The 12206-nt window shown below is 53.0% G+C and overlaps 4 protein-coding genes across 4 annotated transcripts; 3 read left to right on the forward strand and 1 right to left on the reverse strand.

The window, feature by feature from the left end:
* Positions 1-2613: 2613 nt before the first annotated feature.
* Positions 2614-4095, forward strand: UCRPA7_5691 (putative major facilitator superfamily transporter protein; the record flags this gene model as incomplete). The annotated part of the gene is made up of 3 exons (XM_007918235.1): positions 2614-2688; positions 2745-2956; positions 3015-4095. 3 exons carry the CDS (start codon positions 2614-2616, stop codon positions 4093-4095), a joined length of 1368 nt encoding a protein of 455 aa, XP_007916426.1.
* A 2433-nt stretch (positions 4096-6528) lies between these two features.
* On the forward strand, positions 6529-7857 carry UCRPA7_5692 (putative glutamyl-trna amidotransferase subunit a protein; the record flags this gene model as incomplete). Its single annotated transcript, XM_007918236.1, has 1 exon — positions 6529-7857. One exon carries the CDS (start codon positions 6529-6531, stop codon positions 7855-7857), a length of 1329 nt encoding a protein of 442 aa, XP_007916427.1.
* Positions 7858-8070: 213 nt separating this feature from the next.
* Positions 8071-9249, reverse strand: UCRPA7_5693 (putative dna pantothenate metabolism flavo protein; the record flags this gene model as incomplete). The annotated part of the gene is made up of 1 exon (XM_007918237.1): positions 8071-9249. One exon carries the CDS (start codon positions 9247-9249, stop codon positions 8071-8073), a length of 1179 nt encoding a protein of 392 aa, XP_007916428.1.
* A 2283-nt stretch (positions 9250-11532) lies between these two features.
* UCRPA7_5694 (putative 22kda glyco protein) lies at positions 11533-12074 on the forward strand (the record flags this gene model as incomplete). The annotated part of the gene is made up of 2 exons (XM_007918238.1): positions 11533-11666; positions 11741-12074. The coding sequence occupies 2 exons, from the start codon at positions 11533-11535 to the stop codon at positions 12072-12074; spliced, it is 468 nt and encodes a 155-aa protein (XP_007916429.1).
* Between the last annotated feature and the right edge of the window lie 132 nt (positions 12075-12206).

Genomic DNA, 12206 nt, shown 5'->3' on the forward strand with positions numbered 1-12206 from the left:
ACCAATATGGATTGCGACTATTTCTGGGCATCAAGACCTCCTTCGAAAAGTCGTGAGTCACGGGGCCAATGTCAATGCTCAGTGGCAATTAAGCAAACTTCCCATGTGGACAGTGCTACACGAAGGTCTGTGCCCTCCCGAATTTACACCAGAGACTGTTAGCCTTTTGTTGGACTATGGAACAAGTCCTTGTATTGGACACAGGCTTCGGAGTACACCCTTGTCTATCTTGATCCTGAAGCAGAAGAAATTCCTCTGGGGATCTAAGGAATGGGCCATAGCGCAGTGCATGTTGAAGCACGAACGGCCCGGCCCGGCCATCACAGCAAAGTATACTGCTGGAATGATGGCAATGTTCCTTAGCCAGGCTATCATCAGCGCCGGTGCCTTTGAGTTATCAGAGCGCCTTGTCTCATTTGCAAAGCTCACAAATGTGAGGGGACGCTGGGGACCTGGCGGGATATCAGGGATCCGCGAGCTTACCCATCGTCCAGAGTATTGGCGTGAACCCTGGCTAAGAATTGGAGGCCTTCCTGTTGCTCGGAGGAAGTTGATCATGGCTTCCAAGCTGGTGGACAAACTCTGTCCAGGGCGAGGCAAGGCAGACTGGTTCCTCAAAGATTTGGAGCCAAAAACCACTGCAAGGCCAAAGTCTGGCCCGATGTCAGATGAGGATCTGCTATCTGCTTTTGAATTGCTATTTTCAGAGTGATTTAGGATCAGAGCTGCGTTTGCAAGCTACGACGACAAGATCCGTTGGGATTCATGCAGACTTCTGATAGCCTGGCTGTACAGGGTAGCAGTAATGATTCTGGGCCTATGGAGAAGAGTGGTAGTGAGCTTGAAGCTCGCATGGCGGCGCAAGGCCTGCTCTTCTGGATGTATATGTTGGAATCTGCGCAGTCACACCGGAACGGAGTTGTCTAAGAGTCATTGTAAATTAGAATGATGTGTAATATAGCTAAGCGCACCAAATAATAAGACAAGCATCATAATCAGTTGCCATCGAACTTACCGCACAGCTCCACGCCTTGACGATAATATTTCCTCACGAAACCATTCTAACTTCATATCCCAACTCCATTACTGCCTGGTGAACGTGCGCAATCGTTACTCCTTCCTATAATTTTCATGTCAGTCATATATCCATGTTTACAAAGAGACGACCCACCTCAGATTGAGATCGTGCCCAGAGGGCGACCCTATCGCCCGGTAACAGGGTATCCAGAAACCCCTCCCCGTTTCCATGCCTTGAGATTCGTCGTTTAACTTGGTGAAGTCTGCGACCCAGTCTACTCTCAGGTGCGGTATATCGCCCGCACGATTATCACAGACTTTCCACACCTGCTCCAGAATATCCCAGCCCTGCTTTCTCAGCCATGGTCGTGCATCCTCATGTGTCTCATGAGCTATCGGGGGTAAAATAGTGCCAGAGGCCGCGCTTGTTAGGGGGCGGATGATTGTGAGTTCATACCACCAATAGACACGCCGACGTCGATCGTGTCGCAGACGCCACGTTGGATATGTTGTCTGTATCGTGATCCATCTTGCCTTGATGGTAGCGTCGCTAGTTGGTAGGGATGGTAGGGGCGCGGTATGCAGGTAGAGTCCTTGGACGTTGTCACTCAACTCTTTGAACACAGGCGGCGGCACATAACGGCGGCACGAGAGTCGCGGGTGGTACTCAGCAAGAGATAGGATGTACAAGACCAGCTCCATCGGCAGCGTCCTCGAGCCATGAAGCGGAAGGCTGCGAAGACTCTCCTGCACGGCGACGATATCTCCAACCTCCGGGCTGAAGTCATTGACGGTGTATTGCAAGCCTCCTGGCCAGGGGCCATAATCACCATATGTTACGATCTCTTTGCAGTGCCTGTCGTTATCCTCCAAGCCTATGTCATCATCAACCGATGGCCCCTCTAATGCACGGAACGCAGGCTCGAGGAAAACAGGGAAGACCATATCTATCCTAGCTATCAACTAATCACAGAGACTGGTATTGGAGTGAGGCTGCGAAGTGTCCACACAGGTGTCACGCATTGTTCGTGGCCGCCGGACACTTCCGCTGGAGAATGCAGGCCCAGCTGCGAGGTCGAAAGGAGCAAGAGGAAACATCCCGCGATGTGTCTCGGCAATGCAGGGATGGGTGTTTCTGCCGGACAATCAGCATCCGGGGATCGTCGTACTGGGGAGGAATGCGGCCCAATCAGCGGATAGGCTACTAATCCAGGGGTTCCGATGGGGCAAGCTGCGGGTCCGGCACACACGGGCGTACCTATACTGGCGTATACTGGCGTATCCGTATAGTACGTACACTACAGGGCTGGGCAAGGCCACCCTGGCCACCTCGTCACCAGCTGAGGACGAAGCTTTGGGCTCCACGGGTCAGGAGCTCTTCTTGTGACGTCTTGCGACGCTGGCGTGTTCTGCGTTTTGCTTTCTCGACCTTCTTTTCTTTCTCTCTCCAACTCCAATTCTGCTCTCTTCAAATGGAGCATTCGTGTTGATTTATCACTGACTGTATTTATTCGAACGCACTCCTTCCATTCTCTGTCTTTTCTTTCCTTCCTGACGTCACGCGTTGCTCGGCTCGTCCCGAAAGTCGAATCCCAAATGGCCCCACCAGTAGATGCGACGACGAGGAAGAGGGTGCTCAAGGTCATCTTCATATCTCTTCTCCTGGACTTGGTAAGTGATTTCACCGTGCGATGGACTCTTCATGTAGTCTGACAGTCCGCCAACAGATCTCCTTCACTTTCATTCTCCCTCTATTCCCCCAACTGCTCGAATTCTACCGCAACATCGAAGCGCCCACAGATGCGTCCGAGACGAGACCTCCGACTTTACTTGCCCACGTCCTGGGATACCTCAACGCCTACAAGGCTGCATTCGCGCGGCCAATCGACTCTAGATATGACATAGTGCTGCTAGGCGGAGCTCTAGGAAGCTTATTCTCGTAGGGCACCGGATATCCCCAAGTCTTCGCTAGACCAAGCTAACCAATCATTGTAAAGCCTCCTCCAGGCGATTGCTTCTCCGATCATTGGCCACCTCTCCGACAAATACGGTCGCCGAACGGCACTGCTCGCCAGCATGATGGGCAACATCCTCTCCGTCCTGTTGTGGGTCATGGCGGTCGACTTCCGGACCTTCTTGCTCTCGCGCATTGTCGGCGGACTCTCCGAGGGAAATGTACAGCTCGCAACGGCGATCGCGACCGATATCTCTGACGCCTCGAGCCGCGGCTCAACTATGGCCCTGATTGGCGCATGTTTCTCGATCGCATTCACATTCGGCCCCGCGCTGGGCGCATGGCTGAGCTCCATTGGGACGGTGGCTGCCAATCCTTTCGCGACTGCAGCGGGCTTTTCGCTGTTCCTGATTGTTACAGAGACTGCATATTTGTATTTCACGCTTCCAGAGACCCTGCCATCGATTACCGGTGCTGCGAACGGCAAGATCGAGAAGAAGGATACGGCAGGGAAGGCGGCACCCATTCAGCGCACGAACTCGCATTTTCTTCTGAACTCGGTCCATTTTGCCTTCCTCCTCTTCTTCTCAGGGATGGAGTTCTCCCTGCCATTTATGACGTATGACCTGTTTGAGTACACATCTGCGAAGAATGGTCGGCTCCTGGGCTTCGTCGGATTGGTGGCATCACTGCTTCAGGGCGGTGTCGTAAGGAGACTGCCTCCCCTGCTCTCAGTGAAGATGGGAGTTGTTGCTTGCTTAATCGCTTTCATCCTTCTCGGGCGCATCACGTCAGTAGGCGGCTTGTATCTAGCTGCGACATGCCTAGCGACCACTTCCGCAACCGTGGTGACCGGGTTGAACGCCCTTAGCAGTTTCGAGGCGAGCGAGGATGATCGTGGAGGGAAATTGGGCATTCTTCGAAGCTGGGGCCAGCTTGGCAGAGGCTTGGGCCCGATTCTGTTCACCAGTGTGTATTGGTGGGCAGGCAGAGAGGTCGCTTATGGATTGGGGTCGTTAGGCATTGCAGCTGTGACGGCTGTGGTGTTTGCTGGGGTGAAGTCTCCCCCGGGGTCAGAGCGGGTGAGGTCGAAGGTGGCTAAGGACGAGAAGAAGGAATTGTAGGTTCAAAATAGGTGATATATGTATAATATTGGATTGGTTGTCGGATATATTCGAGACAATGTGTATCAGCCATTTAAGAGTGTGATCTCTGCCTTGTAGAGTCCAGCATCAAGCTGTTCTACCTGCTCATTGGGAGATCGCCGTAAAGAGGGAAGCAGCGACCACATCTCAACCAATCAAGCCATTTCCAGCTTGCCAGAACACCTGAACTTACGAAAGCACTATAGAACTAAATGGAACCTATGTTGGAAATCCAGCAGGCATCAATTCAGTTAGGTGAAGAGGAAATTTGAAGATCTTGAGAGTAAGTGACTCAACTAAAAAAGAACCAAAAATAATGATAACGCAACCCAACCTGGGACTTGCACCCAGAACCTTGGCCTGACCATGACAGGAAAGCCACACGCTTCTATTGCGCCAGAAGGGCTTGGAAGTTGATTGAGAAATTGGGTTTGAATCAGGGGCTAAGCGTTGGGAGCCAGGATTTCTGGCTGCTGTTTCAGCAGCACTCATCCGCTGCAGCAACCCGGAAATCTTGCTTCATTTTATGAAGAGAATAATCTGGGCTTCTGTGAGCCTGTAATTATATGCCTTCTTGTCTTCAGTCTCTTTCTGCTCTTCTTCAACAACGCTACAGGCTGGCATGTTGGCGTCAAGTTAAGATGTTGACACCGCAGACAGCATAGGGTTCAGGGGTATTTGTGCTCGGTTTTCCGACACCCTCAAAAAGCCAGATTAGCCATGGTCTCCCATCCACTTACGTGCCAGCGTCGAAAATTCATCCATCACAGCCGTTAAATAGCAAAAAGGAATATCGATCAATTCGTGGTTTGGAGTAGGGTAGAAATCCAAAAAAGAGTGACCGGTGCCGGGGTTCGAACTGTCATAGATGTCAGAACTCGGAGAATGCTTTTACAAGGGATTGTAATAATACCCCGGGTCCTTGCCTGCACTACGAAGTTATCGGAGGGCAAAATGCTTCCACTGCAAACACACCGGTGAGTACCTCGGTAGTTGAGACTGAGCCTCTAGACCGTTTGACCAATCTGTATTGTTAACCCGAGGGGCCTTATTCTCGTGCATATAGGTAGGCCCGTTTGGGTGAGCTCATTCCTTCCTCCTTTGGGCACTCCAGATGTGTGTGGCCAGGCGCCTTCCTGAAATGTCAGGATCAATAGTCTCCAGCAGATGGCTTTCACGCAGCCTGCCTGACAGACATGGATTGTGGAAAGCGCAACGCATGAGAGCAACCGCTTCGTCCCTACGGACAGTTTCACCGCAGGTAGAACTGTGGAAATCTGAAGTTAGCACTCTCAGTCATCGCAAAGTTTTGAGACATCTCAAAGGCATGGTCAAGATGTCTGTCCTCATTATGAAATAAATTCAGGGGTAAGAAATTTGGTGGTGGTCAACAGGTGGTCCGTGCTGCTAGGTTCAATGTAAGTCAAGACTCTGCTTCCTCGACTCAATGGGACTCAGCAACACTCGACAAATTTTGAGCCGCAGCTCGGCTGGATAACTAAGCTCCCAGCCTCGTGCTTCGTTATACAGAGCATATCCAGACTGAGAGAAGCTATGCTCCCGCAAAACAGCCCGCGATATGATATGCAAGTCTCCACCCTCACTTCTGGAGCCAAGACATCCGAAAATGCGACTGATATCGCACATTGTGATTTCTAGATAAATTTGTAACATGAATTACCTCATATCGCCCGTCTTTTGAATATAAGCGGAGGCTGACCCGGTAATCGGCCGATATCCTCACCGTCCCTTTCGGCGGCCGATTCCTATCTTGCGCCGGTTATCTCCTGCAGATCCGGCCTCCAAGGCTCGGCGGCGGGGTAGCTTCGAGCAGGCCTGATGTCAACACCCCTCCTCTAAAGACCGAACCGGATTTTGTTGAAAAGGTCTATGGGACCGTTTCTGCAAGAAGGGTCTCGTTAGAGATGTCTTGATACTGTCTTTTTTCTGCAAGTGGACGACGAGAGCGTGATTTTCCAAACTGCATCGTGAGTTCATGAGAAACAGCGGTGCCATCAGGTGTTATCCTCAAAAGCTGCAATAACAGCTCCACTACAAATGGCTTCCTCATGGATAAGATTATGCAGATCTTCTCACATGCGCCTGCTGGGAGGAATTCTTCACGTTGCTCTTGCAGTCTCTGCAACCAGCGAGGCATTTGACGTTCGTGAAGCAACAATCGATGGGATTCATAATGCACTCTACACGCGGCTCACAACATGTCGCGAGGTGGTCTCCGCCTACATAGCTCGCATTGAGCAACTCAATCCTACCATCAATGCTATAATCGGCCTGAATCCTGACGCATTGTCACTCGCGGATGAGTTGGACAGCCGGCTAGCATCAGGCAACGCTACGGGACTCTTGTTCTGCATTCCAATTTTACTCAAGGACAATTACGATGCTACACCAATGAACACCACAGGCGCATGTCTTGATATGGCCGGAAACAAACCGACGGTAGATGCCCCCTCGGTGAAAGCGTTCAAAGACGCAGGTGCTATCATTCTAGGAAAGACAAATCTCCATGAATTGGCGCTCGAGGGTCTGAGTGTTTCGTCCTATGGCGGACAGACTATCAACCCGTATGACCATACACGGACTCCTGGAGGAAGCAGTGGCGGCACGGGAGCAGCAATAGCCGCGAATTTCGCTGTGTTTGGAACTGGCACAGACACAGTCAACAGCCTGAGAAGTCCCGCAGCATCAAACTCTTTGTTCAGCTTCCGTCCAACTCGCGGGCTGCTCTCTAGAGCAGGTGTCGTCCCCATCAGCGTGACTCAGGACACTGTCGGCGTCATCGGGAGAAGCCCCAAGGATCTTGCAGTTGCACTCACCGTCATGTCGACCATGGGCTACGACCCTGCCGATAACGTTACAGCCCTGATCCCACCTGAAGTAGTTGGTAAAGATTACACCGTTGCCGTACGGGGCGGCTCTTTGAAAGGGCTGCGTGTTGGCCTCATTCAGGGGTTCTTCAACCACACCACCACGAATGAGACCACACCCGTCAACGAGGCCATGACGAACATGGTCAGCGTGCTCCAAGGAGCTGGTGTAAAGGTCATTAACATCACCGAGTCCATCTACAATGCCACGGCCATCAGCGCGGCGCTCGATGTCCAGGCGTATGAGTACCGCGAGACGCTCAACGCCTATCTTGCAGGCCCTAATCTGACCGGCACTCGACCCGCGAGTTTTGGTGATATCTACTCGAGCGGCAAATTCGTCGTCATACCCAGCCAGTACAATTTCATAAATTCATCCACACGCTCGTCCACCGGCAATAGCACGTATTTTGTTGCGCAGCGCGGCATCACCAATCTCACTGCCGCCGTCCGCGCAACATTCCAGCGTCACCAGCTCGACGCACTGATCTACCCAGAGCAAAAGAACCTCGTTGTGAAACTTGGGGCTCCCTCACAGTCTGGACGCAACGGCATCCTAGCTGCACTGACGGGCTGCCCTGTTGTCGTTGTACCAGCGGGATTCTCGCCGCCGAGCGACGATGCGCCTATTGGAATTCCGATTGGGATGGAAATCTTTGGCCTGCCGTGGTCAGAAGATAAGCTGCTGAACATTGCGCAGCACGTCAGCGAGATTGCGCCGATTAGGCGGATGCCGACGTTTACGAATGCCACTGTTGAGGTGACGGCTGCGTATGAGGAGGTGCCTACCATCACGCCAAATAGGGGTAACATCCCTGCGGCTTATCCAGTTGGCAAGCTGTCATCATCTTGAAATTCCATCATAGAATAACAGCAATTTAGACCGCTTTGGACAGAACTTCGGGTTCTTTAATGATTTGGTGCTACATAGCCTTCATATGACTGTTAATTCTCCAAAAGATAGCCGTCGTGCCGCTGATGTTCGCTCCCCGAATCTGGATGGATCTAGCCTCAGAATATGTACAATAGGCCGTCTATTTACAATAAGAAACCACCAACTCCGCATCTATGCCTTGTCCTGAAACGACTTGATATGCTGCGCATGCAGCTCCTCTACCGCCGGGATGATCAGGCTCTCAATCTCCATCTCTGGCTCGCCCTCTGGCAGCGTCTTCGGGTCCAGCGGCTGATCGTCAGTCGTGGACGTCTTGTCAGCCGCACCGACTAGGTTCTCGATGCCACTGATTGTCTTCTTGCGGCGACTGATGGGCACACGGATCCACTTGTCTGGCCGGCCGGGCGCGACAAAGACAACCTCCCACTTGCGTGTTGACAGCAAGTTGCCGATGACCAGGTGATGCTGGTACCGGTCGAGTGAATACTTCGCCTTGTGCACTAAGATGGCTGGGTCTGTTTCCAGCTTGAACGAGACAATCATGCCTTCCGGTGCCCACCCATCTACCAAGTTCTTGAGGAACTTGGGCACGGGGTCCAGATCCACAATGAGCCTCTTGCTGCGCGGCACGGCAGGGGACGAGTCAAAGTTGTCAAACGTCTCCTCTTCCTCACTCGGAGCCGCCTCGACTGGCTTAGCGGGCGTCTTCTTGACCGCGTCTGCCGCATCCGTGCTCTGGATCTTGTGCTCGGCCATGCGCTCAGGCGGCACGAAGAAGTCGCTCACGGCCGCAGCCAGGTACAGCAAGCCTGCAGGACCCAGTGGCCGCATGAGCTGGGCGACGGCTCGCAGCTCATAGATATAATCAGTGATGGTCACAAACGGCAGCATGAGCAGCGTGTTCTGGGTCTTGGCGGCCTGGTACTTGCGCAGGACGCGCAGCATCTTGTCCTGGACGCCGCCGTTGGCGACGACGCTGCCGCCGGGCCCTTCGTGCAGGAAGTCCAGGAAGCAGTCGGTCGCGTGGCTGTAGTGGCGGCTGTACGGCTGCAGCGAGAACTGGCGGTGCAGGAAGATGACGGCGTAGCCGGCCTCGAGGAAGTACTCGGCCGAGGTGGCGCCGCGCGTGCCGGCGCTGAAGTTGTCGATGAAGCGCACCGTCTGCTTCTCCAGGGGCACCGTCGTCCCGCCGGACGTGACGAGCACCACGCGCCGGCCGGCGGCCGCGTGGAAGCTGATGAAGTCGCGGGCTAGGGAGACATGCTCGTCCAGAGCCTTGGGCGCCGGGTTTGAGCTGAAGTACTGGTCTTCCGCGGCGGTGTGTGAGTCTGACTGGGCAGTAGAAGCCATACTGGAAGAGTGAGTAGATGAGTTTGACGAGAAGACTGAAGGAGTCGGAGATGAGGGACGTGAGGTGTTGAGGTTAAAGGAGAGAGAAAGGGATGATGAGTCAACCAGGTTGAAATTTGAGGGGAGAAGTGAAGAGAGATGAGAGGCTGCCATGGTGTTAGTGGGCTTGGTGCATGGTATGAAAGGAGTATGTCCTCATCGCCAGTAGGGGGTGAAAGGGGGGATGGGGTTGTTATATGTATATGTGCACAGTTAACTATGTGTAGGCGAAGATGGGTAATCGCCCGATTTAATTGTATTAATGATCAGGGGGATGAATTGTGCTGAATCCTCAATCCGCCCAGTTGGGGGCTGATCTGAAAATAAAGCGCCGTCCCGATCCTACCGGGCATCGTGGTGGGTGTGCCATGCCTCGGCCCCCGGCAGGAGACCGGAGATGGAGAACCATTTGTGGTGGTGAGGGGCTGGCTGGCTGGCTGGCCGCTTGGCCGTCTGTCCCGCAACGGCCCCGGACTTCAAGGGTCGTATAAAAGGTGAGATGGATATGAATATCTGAGGGAAATCAATCGCCTTACCTTGTTGCTCTTGGACGCTTGCTCGCGATGCAGGCGCTGACAGACTCGCAGTGAAAGTCGAGATTGGATGCTGACGAGGGCTGAGTCACAGAAAGGAATTTTTGGAATGTGGTGTTACAATTAAAATCCTTTTTCATCTGTTCCAGTCTGCTATCCTCCATCGGGTGAGCGGAATGGGGCTGTCATGATGGTGTTTACGGCGTACTATTCAGCACTTCACTTCAGCCCCGGCCGGCGGCTGGGGTTAGGGTTAGATTGCCCGACAAACGCCCTGCTTCGGTCGACTTCGGCATGCCACGGCTCGCCCGGTTCTTGATTAAACCCGAGACAATGCCAGCATCAATGCCAAAATGCCCCGGTTTCTGTACTTCAAGATTGGCAAAGCACCCTGCTGCGCCTTTCGAGAAAGTGCAACCCATGGACCAACGTGGCTGGTGACCCTTAAGCACAGCATCACGGATGCACAATGTAATGACTGCCCTTCCCCGATTAGAGCTCCTTGGGATTTGTGAGATAGCTGCACCTGCACTCAATAATAGCCACAAATTACAAGGAAAATGGATCAAGTAGCGAAGTGAAAGATGATACTGGTCCCGAAGGCTGATATGACTCGGCAATGATATATGTTAGCCAATGGAAGGAGATATCCGCGCATATAAGTGACTTCCTGCGAACCAATCCTCGAAGCCTTCAGGGGTCAGCCGCAGCTGATAACATTATTCGAGGGACTATGAAGGATCCATCTTCGCGATACTGTAGGGCTGAGCGGCTCTCAGCTCAATCCCAGTTTCAGCAAATCTCCTTACGCAAGCCTTGACATGTTCAGTCATCATTGGAAACGCTGCCTCGTTCATACCGAGAGTCTGGCCGAAGTCGTTTTGTAGGAGCGCAGCACTGCACCGCCAGACACAACAGTTTACATTTACAGCATCATCATCCTTCCCAGATACGGGTTTGCGTCGCGCTGGGGAGGCGGCCAAGAGTTGATTCGCACAAGGCTATGATGTCTTCTAGAAGGACCGTAAGCCCAATCACATATTCGAAATCATCTGTCTAAGTTCCACGGCAGTCCTGTCGGCCTCACCGGCACTGTCTACCGACTTCTCTCACCTGTGCATCGGAAAATACGAGATGTCGAGTGCAAGGGGTTGCTAAATTTGGGGCTCCAACACCCCCGCAAAAGCGGTTGTGGCTGCAGATCGCCGCCCACTTAAGCGGTGACATCAGCGCCGGGACCCTGGATGACGCTCTGTGGGGTGCAGAATTCCAGCGCGGACCAGCCTCCAAGCCTGCACCAAATGGGCTGTCAACCCTACAGCCACGACCCAGATTTCCTATTACACCTCCATGCTGCGCTTGATGTAACTCGCTCACCATAAAGGGACAGACGGCAACGTTACTGGAGGATAGCCAAGCCTCCCGATTTTCTCGTGGCCTTGAGTTTGTCTAGTCGGCCCAGGTTCGGCCGCTTTGGAGAATGGAGATGATGGCGGATGTTCCTGGTTTTGGTACCCTTACTACGAACACGAGTAATGTTGATGAACAGGCACAGGCGACTACAGCTCAGTGTATATAAGGATACGAGATATCTCTCCATCAATCGACACATTCCAATCCATCATTGTTCATCAAGGCTCTTGTCTAACAATATCATTCTTGCTAAACTGTATATTTGTTTCTCTCACATAACAGCTCCGCCTCATCCAATATGAAGTTCACATCAGCTCTCACCACTCTCTTTCTCACAGCCGCCAGCGCATCTCCCCTGAAGCCTCGAGCCATCCCACCTTTCAATGTCACAGACTTCTCCGCCGGCACAGTACCGCACTCTGTCCAAAACTAGTACGTCTGAACCCCCGTGGCTGGCTGGCAAGACACCCCAACCCCCCAGGAATGCCAACTAACACTTTCTCCAGCTATGGCTTCAACGTGCAGACCTCCCCCGGCTCAGGCTTCGCCAAGTGCACCGCCAACATCCAGGCCTACCAGGCGATGATGAGCGTGCCCGTGACGGCGTGCGACTCGGCCGGCGTGTACTTCAACTTCACCATCACTGGCGGCCAGGGCGCCGAGCTTGACGTCTGGTGGCGCTTCACCGGCCACGGCGAGCTCAAGGGCACGTACCAGATCCCCGAGGACCAGCTACCCTTCGAGGGCGAGGGCACCGGTGTTCACCAGGTCTATTCTGGGCCGGTCAACTTCACCATCACGGATGTCGTCGAGGAGGCCCCGACTGACAACATGGCTTAATTGGGGTGTGATGAGTGATACTATATAATCGCATGTGAAGGAGTGAAGACCGAGCATTTGCATGGCGTTTGGGTCTATTGCATTACGATATATACATACAATGTGCCATACTATCAATTATATACACCATAT

Source organism: Phaeoacremonium minimum (genome assembly GCF_000392275.1).
Source record: "Phaeoacremonium minimum UCRPA7 unplaced genomic scaffold PA7_03_scaffold_428, whole genome shotgun sequence".
In the NCBI taxonomy this organism is placed as follows: Eukaryota; Fungi; Ascomycota; class Sordariomycetes; order Togniniales; family Togniniaceae; genus Phaeoacremonium; species Phaeoacremonium minimum.